This window comes from Cuculus canorus, chromosome 3 (genome assembly GCF_017976375.1).
Source record: "Cuculus canorus isolate bCucCan1 chromosome 3, bCucCan1.pri, whole genome shotgun sequence".
In the NCBI taxonomy this organism is placed as follows: Eukaryota; Metazoa; Chordata; class Aves; order Cuculiformes; family Cuculidae; genus Cuculus; species Cuculus canorus.
In genome coordinates, this window is record NC_071403.1 from 85,606,648 (window position 1) to 85,620,001 (window position 13,354).

The window sequence follows — 13,354 nt, forward strand, 5'->3', positions numbered from 1 at the left end:
TCAGGTATGCACTCCTTGTAAGAGAGTTGGCTATGCCCTACATTCGCTTGGCCCAAGGTGCACCAGCTCTACCTTTAGCCACCTCTTGTGCTTGCTCTTCTCCAAAACCCTCAACCCCACTTCCACTCCTGGCCCATATGATACTTCTCAAATCACCATGGCGTGCATCCTGCCTCCAAATAAACTGATAGGATTTTGGGGAGCATCCTGCCACCAGCCCCATGTGACACCATGCAGCTGCATTGATCAACTCAAGGTGACAGCAAGCCCAGATGTAGCTTATGCTCTCCGTGCGGGCTGATGGCTTTCCATCAAGGTAGGACCCACAAGCTCCCTTGGCCCAAACCCTCCCCTAGCCTCATCTCACACAGAATCACACACAGAATCACCAGGTTGGAAAGGACCCACTGGATCATCGAGTCCAACCATTCCTAACACTCCCTAAACCATGTCCCTCAGCACTTCATCCACCCATTCCTTAAACACCTCCAGGGAAGGCGACTCGACCACCTCCCTGGGCAGCCTGTTCCAGTGCCCAATGACTCTTTCTGTGAAGAATTTTTTTCTGATATCCAACCTGAACCTCCCCTGGCGGAGCTTCAGGCCATTCCCTCTTGTCCTGTCCCCTGTCACTTGGGAGAAGAGGCGAGAGAGCTCCTCTCCACAACATCCTTTTAGGTAGTTGTAGAGAGTAATAAGGTCTCCCCTCAGCCTCCTCTTCTCCAGGCTAAACAACCCCAGCTCTCTCAGCCGCTCCTCATAAGACTTGTTCTCCAGCCCCTTCAACAGCTTCGTTGCTCTTCTCTGGACACGCTCCAGAGCCTCAACATCCTTCTTGTGGTGAGGGGTCCAGAACTGAACACAGTATTTGAGGTGCGGTCTCACCAGTACCGAGTACAGAGGGAGAATAACCTCCCTGGACCTGCTGGTGACCCCATTTCTGATACAAGCCAAGATGCCGTTGGCCTTCTTGGCCACCTGGGCATACTGCTGGCTCATGTTCAGTCAGCTGTCAACCAGCACCCCCAGGTCCTTCTCTTCTGTGCAGCTCTCCAGCCACTCTTCTCCCAGTCTGTAGCACTGCATAGGGTTGTTGTGCCCCAAGTGCAGGACCCGGCATTTGGTCTTGTTAAACCTCATGCCATTGGCCTCGGCCCACACAGGGCTCACAGATGGTCTTTCTAGATGTGTCTTTCTAGAAGAAAGCTGGGAGAAAACACTTTTCCCATCTTGCGAAACTTTCCCTGTTTCCCAGTAGGATGGAGCTACAGCCTATTTGTATTTATTTAGCTAGTTCTGAATGGAAAACAAGGGAGGGACTCACTAGGAAGGAGTGAAAAGCCAGTGTGCCCAGGGAAGGGCTGCCTGGAGATGCTCCTCCCTCGTCTGCCCATATCCAGTGCCCTCCCACATCACAGATGAGCTGCTGTTGGCCTTTCTGGTATGCTCTCCTCCTTCTCCCCTCCCCTCCCATCCACAAATCCCATTCAGTCCTCCAAAAAGCTCAGTCGACATGGAAAGTTTCCGGTGAAAATCCGAGTCTGGCATCTGGGTGTCTCCCTGCCAATGCCAGGGAGCTGGAGCAGAGGCCGTGCTGCAGGTCTTGGCTCTGCCGGGGAGGGCTTGCAGCAAACTCATTCCCTGACACCGCAATTCCCTCAGGGTGCAAAGCAGATGTAAACTCGCCCTTGGCAGCCAGATGATGTAAGGGGAAATCTTTACATGGCAAAGTGCCAGCAGAGCTGACCTCCTGTCTCTTCCCTGCTCCCAAATCCCAGTGCAGCTGTACGGCGCTGATCTCCATGTGCCACAATTAGCCTTTAAGGAATATGGCAAGGATTCATCTAGTAGAGCAGCACTAAGGCTGCTCTAACTCCTGCCTGGGACAGTACTAGACTCCACACAGCACTGCAGTTGGGTATACAACACAATATCAGCCAAAATCTTGCCTCCCACAAAAATGCTTTTCCTGCCCAAGGACTGATGCTGCGGATTTGTAGAGCGATTTATCTCAGCCTCATACAGTGCTTTGCCTTTTATGGGACAGAAATGTATGTGCTTGACCATGCAGATGGTGCCACAAACCCCATGACCTCTGAAATGCTCGTGGCAGAGGGTGCACAGGTTCTCCACAAGTTTTGAGAACAGCCCAGACTGCAGTGCACATGTCTCAGCTCTGAGGGAGGTTTGAACTTCGACTTTCCACCCAGACCTTCAGGAGACCAAATCTAGACTCTATATCTCAAGCGCTGATCTGGTGCACGCCATCAGTGCAACTTAGCAGCTTGTCTATCACTGCAAATCAACAACCTGAGTCTTGCTTCATGGCAGGTACGCTGGAAATGGGCAAAATACTTGCTGCTTCTTTGAAAATACTCCTCCCTTCCAGCAATTTCCTTGTCCTTTGTCAATTCAGTATAAACTCTTATTCGAGCGAATGCAGTGAGAGGTGCCTGCATGACCTCTGAGCTTTCTCCTGACAAACAAGTGGTCTAAACACAAGGGTTCTTCTTTAAGGTCCAAGGCTTGTCCCATACATCAAGTTAGGAGCCTTGTCCAAACAGCTTTTTCCCTGGTTACTTCTACTGATAATGTATACGGCATGGGAGCTGAACGCTGTGCCCATCCCTCCAGCCCAAGAGAAAGCAAAGAGACTGCTCCCACATCTGCTGCTGTTTAAGTGCATTCCCACTTACTGAAGGATGTGAGAAATGCTCTGTCTACACTCCTGGATGGATCTCCGTACCCTCGTCTCATCTCCAGAAGGTCACTTAATGAGTATGGAGTAACTCTGTACCCTGTCACCCTACATCAACCAACTTCTCCAGCCTCTGGGACAAGGAGAAGTGAACCCAGAGTGGGCAAGTGAAAAGCCCTGATAAGTGTCTTTGGGGAAAACAGCCCCAGAGCTCCCAAATTAAAAAACATAATGAACCCTTATATGACACCTGTGATTCATATATGAAATGAGCTTTGACATCACTCTAGTTGATTGCCCTAGACATCAGCCCAGGGTGCAGCAGGGAAGCTGTGATTCCTGTGGTTGGGTCCTCCCCACTGCTACAGAGATAACAAATAGCAGTGCACTGGAGTGTTTCGTGTGATGTGGGCACCTGCAAAACTGGTTTGATTTTTTTTTTTTTTTCAGAAACCACAAAAGACAAATCTGAGTCACAGCCAACCTGAAAAACAACCCCACACTTCTGGAAGAACTCCCCCCCAAGACATCCTGCTTCAAAATATTGTTTTCTAACCACTACTAATAGCCTACTTTGTAATCTACTTTATCTAAACATAATTTCCCATTAAGTGAAGTAATTCATTTTGCTTATAATCCTACTCCTGACGGCGTTTTATTCAAGGGAGGAGAAACATCCTCAGAAAACAATACAACCAAAACACATATGGGGAGGTCAAAAGAATGTCAAAGATAAAAAGGATTTGTAAGACTGTGGGGCATAAAAAGCTTAGGGAACAGCCCCCAGATGGTATAAACCACCTTTATAAACCAGGAGAGAAGCTGGACATTTCTGGGATACTCTGAATTAAAAAAAGAAAATATTGCTATTGTGATTTTTATCGTTAGCCAAAAAAAGCCACAAGGACTACAGCGCCTGGGCAGGGAAAAAAATAATAACCCGTGAAACTGTTACATGACCTAGATTTTGTTGAAGAAATGTGGAGTACTATTTTTTTAGCAGCACCTGCTACCGTTTCTTTTCTTTTTCAGAAGTAAAATAAAAGGCAGAAAATTCGTTAGCGCTGAGCTGGTGTAGTCAGCTATACATCATTTACACCCAAACTATTTCAGGGCAGGCAGGGCAAAACGCACACCCTCGAATGCACGTCCTTGCTCTGTGCCCTCTGGCTGTGTTTCATTTTTGAGAAAAGAAAATTGGTTTAGCTAAGAAGGAGGCAACATTTGCCCCATTTTAAATATTTCAGGCTGACTTTTCAACCACGCAGTTTGTCTTATGCAGGTGCAGCCTGGAGGTAGCGCCTGATGTAAGTGTGTGTGAGAAAGGGTCTCTGAGGGCAGCTTTCTGCACGTGTTGGTGTTTTAGTTTGCAATGGTTAATCGCTCTGCAGCAGCCTCAGTGATTGTTGACACAGAATAGGTGGAGATCAGGTCTGTGCAAGCACAAAATACCAGAAAAGCAAACTATATGTAAACACGCTTTGGAAAGCTACGACAAGAACAGACCAAAACTTGACTCACAAAGCAATGACAAACCATTACTCTTCCCTTCTCTCATTTTAATATATCAAGGCCATATATTTTTTATTTTATTTTTTATAAGTTGAGTGTACTTTTCCTGACAGAAGCATCTCTTGCGCTAAAGAGAAACCAGGCCCTGAGAACTGTATTTACAGAAGACAGTGCAGAGCCTTCCACTTGCTTGCAACACAGCAATTCCACAATAAAATAGCATCCTGGAGAGGGGTTTTTTAAGTCAAACTTTTGTTTTGAGACAATGCACACCTGAATCTCAGCCTTTAAAATAAAAAGTGGCACACAAAACCTTCTGACACCTACCCTGATCCTGCAGAGCAAAGGTAGAGCAAGAGTGGAGAAAACAGCAAGATGAGAATGTTCACATGGTGGTGTTTCATCTTATTTCCCCATTCCCTGACAGTGCATTTGTTACAGAATATTAATGCGCCAACTAAAAAAACAGTTTGTTGGGTATAAAACCACCTCAGAAGAGGATGAATAGGTCAAGAGTAAACAGGGTAGTTTGGGGCTGCATATTAATTTCCCAAGTGCCAAGCACCTTTCGTTAGTCAAGACAAATGGCAGGTAAACCCCATTTGCACTGTGCGATCCTCTGCAATGGGAACTGACCTTTCTCACAAAAGCATATGTGTGAATAAAATAACGTCAGTTATTTAATTTGCTCAATGCTCAGGCCACCACTAATTACTCTGTTGGTTCATGCAAAATGATTCCAAGTTTGTCTTGAAATAAATGGTGTTTCCTCTGCTGGTTTTGCCCAGCCTGCATCCAGGGGATGTCAGAGCAATGTTTAGGGGAAACATCCTCCCTTGGTGCTCCTGGACACAGTATCCCCTGTTTTGGAGCAGTTTGGAGTGTGTGGACACTCCCAGGGTCTATCAGCTCTCTAGGCTGAACACCCTTTCTCTGCTTGATCTGAAGTCCTGGAGGCCAAGGGGAGAGTTTCCCAAAAAACATTCCCTTTGGAAAAACACCTGTGTTTTTTTGCCAAAACTGTGTCACTACTCCTTAAACCCACACGCCGAAACGAAATCCTACACATTTCAACCACTGCTCTGTATTTTTAAATGGCTTTACTGAACTGAAAAAAAACCCACCCCAGCCTGAAATCCAGTGATACAACAGTACCTGATGGCTCTAAATTCACAACTCTTCCCCCTGCAAGCTATTTGCTCAGCTTTTCTAATAATACCTTGGCTGCTTGGCAGCTCTCCAGGGCTGTCTAAGGCAATATGCAAGCTAAACATTTTTTGGTCTGATTTCAATATTTTCTTATGAGTAACTATACGGGATTTTACCCAGTGAGTATTCCTGATTACTGTAATTTAGGAACAGAGAAGTAGACTACAGATGTAATATTATTATTACAATTGGCATTCAAGGTGAAAGGCATAACAATTAGCTAAGACTTAGTGAAAACATAAATGTGAAAATCTGCTTTAAAAACCCAGCACATGCCACATTTAGAACAGTTAATTTACTGCACATATTCCAAATTGCTCAAATGGTGTAACAATTCACCCAGCAAGATCCATTTTTTAAAGTTTTCTTGGGGTTTTGTGTGGGGTTTTTTTGTGGGGGGATGATTTTCATGTTGCAAATATCTACTGTCTTATTTTGCTCTGGAATAACAAACAATATGTATTTGTTAAACCTGAAACATATATTTTTTCTTGTTTCCACTTTCTCCTACTTCTGCATGTATTCCCATTAACAAATCAGTGTTTAAATATCATCTGTATACATATTTTTGGATCACATAAAGAAGTAAAGTAAATAGTTTCCAAAATCTGATGGTTAAGTTTGTACTGCTGAAGTTGAGAGAATAATTTGTGAATGTTTTAACATTTACAAGTAAATAAGTACTTGTATTTACTGTATCTGATTACTGAGAAAAGTATTTATGTTCTTACACAGATTCAAATTGCATCTTGACCTTTTCTCATTTAATCTGTTTACTGCAACAAAAGCAGTAATAGATACATCTGAAAAAAAAGCAGATATTTTACTCATCTAGGACTAAAAATCTCTGCATGCAACATGCTCTGCAAAGTGGCAAATCGAATAGCTTGCCCATTTACTGTAGCCTGAGATTTGGTAGGCAGTGGGGGTGAAAATCCACCCCTGGTATAGGACCAGCACCTGCTCTTGCTATGCTCCCTGTCTTCTGCCAGCCTCCTCCCCCACTTACACCCTAAAAATAGTGCTTAAGTGGGACCAAAGTGGTGCGCCGGTCATGTGCTGGCCTTTTGCTCAGCATGAGTATCACCCTCAGCAAAGAAACTGAGCCAAGCTGATGTCTACATTAAACACCCAGTCCCATGAGGGAGCCTTTCCATTCCCTGTAAGGGACTGATATGGGGCTCGACACATGGTAATCACTGGACAACATTACCACTTGGATCTGGAGGTGTTTGGGGTGTGCTTTAGATGCACTAACCCTTCCTCCCTTCCTAGGCATGCTATGGTAAAAAAAAACACTGAGAAAACAGTGGCCTGGGACAGTTTTCCAAAAGGTGGCAGGGTGGAGAGCCATACAGCCATTCCTCCTTCCCTTGCACCTCCGTGGAGGGGCAGACAGGGGCTTTCCTCATCTGTCCCATCAGCATCTGGCTCCCTCTGCATCCCCCCATCCACCCCAACATCATTCCCTCATCTATATCTCCCATGTGCTCCATCAGCATCTTTCCCCATGACCTGCATCTGCATTGCCCAGCCTCCATCCTCCACACATGCCTCATCTGCATCCTCTCATCTGCTCCATCTGTAGCGCTGTCATCTGCAAGCCAGGCCAGGCACAACCAGTGAGCAGATGGGAAGGACACCCCTCATAGTAGTGCTCTCTGTTCATCGCTGGGTCCTGGGGAACAATCCCCTGTGAAAAGCATGAAATCCTCCCATGCCTGCCCACGCCATGGTGAAGACCTTCATCCCCTGCCCAGTAAGACTACAGCAACAAAGCTCTACTGTGACAGCTACCCACAAGCAAAGAAACAGAGGCAAGAGACAATTTCCTGCCAGAGGGGAGTTGTGAAGAGGCTAAAAGAGTAACGAGTGTCTGTGCCCAGCATACAGACTGGTTTAGTCTTCTTACCACAAACCCAACTCAGATTTTTCAAACTCAGCTTCAGGCTGATCTTGGGGGCTTTTTAAAAATTTATTCCTTACAAAGTTTCAGCAAAAACTTCAGCTGTCTCCAAAAATGAGATTAGGGAAATTTACGTTATTTGATTATTTTTTCCAGTGTGTTTATCTGGTGGTTCGGGGGGTTTTTTGTTGGATTTTTTCAAGCCTAGGAAATTATACAAAATTGACATTTGAAGAAACCAAGATCATAAAATCAAGAACTCAAGAGTTAGGAAACCGTATTACTAGAGCTGCTTAAGCCTTACTCTTTACTGTACTTTACATGCAGACAGTTTGGTTATCAGCTCACAGTACAATTTTTGATAGGGCTTAATGCCTCAACAACCCCAGTGACAGTTTTTTTGTTATAAGAGCAAGCCAGGGCACTATAATATAGAAAAACTGGTTTCTACAGGAAACAAACTTTGACAAAGTTCAAAGAATAAGGCAGCAAACAGCAAGAAAACTAAAGCTGTCATGGCTGAAGCAGCTGAACGCTGCACCAGAGAAAGTGGTCTTCAGTTCTGTGTCTGCATTTGACTGCTTAGGAGCAACTGAGGAATGCATAAGACAAAATTTTCCCCAGCAATTACTGATTTCTTATGTCTGTCCTCTGTGCCCAACATTGGAACTTGGCAATATAAGATGCCAAGGCATTAAAAATTTGGAGTTTCCACTGAACTTGGTGGTTATTTGACCTTAAATGCAGATAGCATGATGTCATTTTGAGTCATCTCACAGTCCCAGACCAATGCAAAACCTGTGACTGTGCTGGACCTCATCTCCCTGAGCCTTATGCCGTCACCTGTGAACCAAGACACTACCATTCTCTCTCTTTGCAGAGGAACTATAAAAAGATCATGCAGACCCACAACCTTGTACACATATATAGGCAAGCGGAGGATGGGGAAGGATTTGGGTATTACAGCTATAAGTGCCGTAGGAAAGCCCAGCAGTAATTGTCTTCAAGTACTGTTTGAGTACAGCTCAACAAACGAAGCACAGAAGAATAAGGGTAAGATAAAATATTGACTAGCTGCTCCATCAGTGTCTCGGCTGTGCCCTAGATAGCACAAGGGTATTTTGGAAAAAGTGAAATGCAAACACCTAAGAAAGGGCTGGGGCTTTAAGGATTTGAATTTTCAAACTTAATCTTTTTCTTTTCTGATCATTTTAATGTAGTTGTATGCAACTCTATTTAAGGAGGCAGTCACACAGACATGCACATATTGAGAGGTTATATATAAGTTACATATATAGATACATTATTCTACAAATATACAGACATACATCTGTGTGTACCTAGACTTTCCTAAAGCACAAACAAGCATCTGACACCTAATGCAGTTCTTGATGAGAGTTGCTCTCTGTTCTCTGTAGAGTAACACTAGTAATTATTTACCGTTAATTCTTAACAGGAAGAGATTCAGCTGGGATATAGTAAACAAGAAAACTGTGTAGATTGTTCAGTATAGTCTGGCTGGCTGTCAACTGAAGTAAGAAACGATTGGATCATACCTCCTGGATATTTCAATCACAGTTTTTATCGCTAGGGAAAATCACCGTATTAACCTGCACTTGTTCAGGTACCTTCCACGCCTGTTCATGCTATGCTGTCAAGATCACATAAGTGCCCCTTCTAGTTCACATCACCATGCTTCGAACCCTAAACTGCTGCAGGGTTAAACAACTAACAAGACAGAGACCTGAAGGGTTCATTTAGACACATGACTTCTTGAACTCCACTACCTTCCTACCTGCCACAGATTTTTTTATTGCAACAGGGTAAGGTCTTCCCACAACAGAAACACCTGGCAGGCAAAGATATGGTTCTAAAGGGCAGCACTGTTGATTTGCAAGGCAGATTAACTTGTTAAAAAACCCCAAACAAATGGGGAAATTCTCTTTACACGGATTATTTCATTGCTTTAAATAAAAAATAAACCATTCAAGAAAAAAAGTCAAGTTAAAACTGGTATTTTTTAAGATGTGCCCTACCGCTGATACATTTCCTGGCATGTCTCACATCATCATCCCATTCCTGTGACTTGCCCACCATCAACAGGAGTTGTGTGCAATAACCCGGCGAGCCCAAACACCAGGCAAACCATATGTGAAAAGCACAACTTTTTTGTTATGGCAGAGAACTGAAGTATGCAGCTAGCACATACTGTAAAGGCATTCAAAATATGACCAAAAAAAAATTGTTCAAATGCTTTCAATCTGCAGAAAACAAATGCTCTCTTCACTGACTGCTCTGTGGCAAACTTCTAATTCCATCCAGAAAATCCAGCATTCCCAGTCTGGGCTAACAACCATGCTACCAGACATGAGTTTATGTTTTTCATGCACATTTCATGTATTCCCACATGCTGTGTTGCTGCCAATAATTTATGACTGATCTGCACCCAGCCTGCCCTTCAGCATTTTATTTAATCTCTGCAACAGTGATTTACAATGACTCATCATTAATACAAAAATGTACATGTGTGTTAACAAGTTTGGAAAAAATCTAAGGAGGAAGGCAAAATTTTTTGCCAGTCGTGGCTGAATGACTTATGAGCCCACTGAAGAAAGGCAAAGCTAACCAGAAATGATGTTTCAGCTCTTCCCTGCAGCAAACAATTTAGGCAAACAGAGTTTCCTCTCCTGCATACCTCCTTAAAAGAAAAGGGATTCAGAAAAGGTCAGAAGAGGATTGCTCCGTAACGCCAGGATTTGTGAGGGGATGAACAGCTCATTGGTCATGCCATAGCTGGGTGTTTCCTGAGGTTGCACAGGTGTGCGTGCAAATTGCACACCCAGCCACCGCTTCATGGCCTGCTTGTTCCATAGCACCCGTTGCAAAAAGCAAAGGCTGAAGTATCATGTTTTGGCATCTCTGTCAACCACAAATGGATACCTGTTACTTAACAAAGCCCCATCTGGCTCTGTAGTATTATATCTTTGTGGGGCTGGGAAGAGGAATTGTCTCAATAATTTATACAATTGTAACACTACAGCAGAATTACCAAACCAGCTCAAGCAGAGGAAGCCTGCCCTACATCCACAAGACTCCAGTTATAATGTATTTTGACCTACTTTTTTTTTTTTTCTCCCCTGCACATAAGGAACTTATAAACATCTGACACCAAGCCAAAGTAAAATCTCCTCTAATCCAAGGTGAGATACTGAAAAACACCGCAGAAAAAATCTCACCAGCGTTAGTTCAAAGCATCCTGTGTTCATCATCTCAAACAATTTCTTTGATAGACCATCCTGAATGGGTATAGTTGCCCATGCTGAATCCTATGCTCTTGGGCACGCCCCAGGCAGCATGTTTACTCCACCTCATCATTAAATAAGACGCTTGACAAACGTACACAGCTTCTCAACTGACCAAAGCACCTATCGTTAAACTGATGGACAACCGTATAAATTAGGGTATTGCCTGGACCAAGGTTGGAGGATGTAAAGCTGAAGAAAACACTAATTGTTCCTGGTTGAACCAAAATCCTGCAGGTTATGTTTCATTATAACACATAATTTAGGTTTAGTGCCTTTTATTCCTCTGTTTTAAGGTAAGTATCTTGGAAGCTTACTTCACATATACTAAGTATTTGGCATTTTCCTTTATTCAGTGTCTTAAAGGGCTTCAAAAAATTGATCTCCCAGGGCTGCTGTGGGGTCACAGAAATTGATAACCCTTACAAGCTATGCTCATGTGAGCCTGCCTGTGTCTCCCAGATAGTGCACTTTGTAAATTAATCCTCCAAAGGCAAATATATTGTAAGTAGCTTGTTATCTCTAAAGTACTAAATTGAAGAATACACGGGATTATATTGACAGAAATTACATTTTCTGTAATGGGGTTTAATATATCTGAAATCTCTCCCATATGCTCCTACTCTCTTTAAGAGAGGAGGGTTTGTTAATGTAGGTGCAATGGACATCAAGACCAAATTTATTCACTGAAATGGATTAGGCCATGTAATCAGAGCTTCAGTAATATTAATCTCTGACACTTATTGAACAGAAAAAAATACTTTTGTCTGCAAACTGGCATTCCTCTCTCCCTTCTCCCCAGCAGGCTTGCCATTTGCCTTGGCCATTTTCTGGGTATTACTTCAAAGAGGATAAGGTTTCCTATCATAAATACTAATCTAAAAATATTAGGACAATTAATTAGATACACTTAGTTTTACAAGGTATTAGATTGCAATACACTTCAAATATGACACTTGTTCTGGGATAGTGGGAGAAACCTGCATTTCGATGCCGTAACAAAGGGCAATACATCAAACTTTTTTTTAAGGGTTTACTGTTGAGTTTTTATACTTAAATCATGAGTAATTTTCACTGGTTGCCTTCACCACATCCTGGACAGTTAGCAACCCAAAATCCACTGCAGAAATAGCACAGTTTCCTTCAAAAAAATCACTGCTACAACAGATCAGGGGCTCCAGCAACCCTTAGCTGGAACAAATAAATGTAATTGCTCTAGACAGTACTGCAGCAGCAAGGAGCCAGATTGTCCTCAAAGTTTAGTCCAGCTTTCAAAAACTAGACTTTTTAAAGAAACCAGTAAAGAGATAGAAGGATGTCAGTCAAAACCAAAAAGCCCACCAACAACATTTAAAAAAGGATGACAGCAGCCCAGAATTAACAATGTGCTCTGCAGAAATGGGGCCAGTTGCACCTTTTTTTCACCCAACATCTCAATCTCTTCTAAGACCAAAGTTCTCAGAAGAGATGTGGCTTCCTGCTGAAGAAGGTACATCCTTAGCCAGAAGGAGGGCTGATACTCAAATGAGAATACACTGAAATCTGCCCAAGCAATGGGAAAACAAATACAGCTTGTTTCCTGCAGTAGCAAACCTCCTTGTTCCCGTAACTGAAACCGCACACCCAGCTACATCACTTTTGCATCGATAAATTGCTAGGGGGAGGCTAACAAGGGCAAGGTGTGTCCTCAAAAATGCAAAGCATTAGCTGGAGGGTGCCAGCAACTGTATAGAAACTCTAAGAAAAATTACTTACCAATTGTTCACTTGAAGTATAGTGAGCCCTGTGTCTTGTGCCAACTGCTTTTTCTGTTCTTCTGAAGGATAAGGGTGCTATAAGACACCAAAATAAATATACACATTTAAAACAATGCTTTTTTTTTGCCCAATTTTTATTTTAAATTAAAAAATAATAAAATAGAAACATAACATCTATTATTGAAAGGTGAAATGCTGAGGTGTGTCACTCTTTTATAATTATTAATGGGCTACTACATCACTTAATTAATGGCAGTAAAAGACAAGCCAATTATAAAGATTAGTGAAGTGGAGAAATAACCACTTAGGATACTGGCAGTACCTTGATACTCAAGAAGGATATTTGTTGCATTAGCTGAAAGTTTTTGTGCTTGTCTCAAATGACCGATTAGAGTCAAATCACAGCTGTTTTTTTCTCTGTATTTCACAGAACAATAAAGAATGCAGTGAAGCACTTCTCTGTAAAAATAAAACACGCTGATGTTTTCTGAGATAGTGAAGACAAATCTTGCCAGTGCCCCAAAATAATTTGCAAATAAGATCAGCATCCTGAACATAAACAAACGCCTGGGTTTTGAACACAGGCCAATGCAAGGTCAGTGATCAGCACATTTTTGTCTGACATTAACATAGCTGTGCTGCACTAATCCTAAGAGACAGAAAATAAATACGAGTTTAATTGAAGACAATGTTAAAATTCAATCATAAGTTAAGTTTCTTGTGAGAACTTGATTGCTTTCTCAGAAAATTCACTTCTGCATGAATAGAGATTATTTAATAAATCAACAGCAAATAACACATCCAAGTTTGAAATAAAAAAATACAATTTCTGTCCTTTCCCTCCTAGGAAAAATGTCACTGTCCGAAAAGGAAACAGCCAGATGTTGCAAACATAACAATTCCCAGGAAACCCCTGTTTTGGGGATCTGCTCGGCTACTAAGCTGGACACCCAAGTCTCAGTGCACATCA

General features: G+C 42.7%; 1 protein-coding gene across 4 annotated transcripts in view; it reads right to left on the reverse strand.

Annotated features, from left to right (window-relative positions):
- MEIS1 (Meis homeobox 1) overlaps positions 1–13,354 on the reverse strand; it is a 109,070-nt gene that overhangs the window by 11,666 nt on the left and 84,050 nt on the right. For all 4 annotated transcript variants that reach the window (XM_054062355.1, XM_054062354.1, XM_054062357.1 and 1 more), the window contains exon 9: positions 12,383–12,459. In XM_054062355.1, coding sequence (XP_053918330.1) covers positions 12,383–12,459 — 77 coding nt within the window. The remainder of the gene's footprint in view (positions 1–12,382; positions 12,460–13,354) is intronic.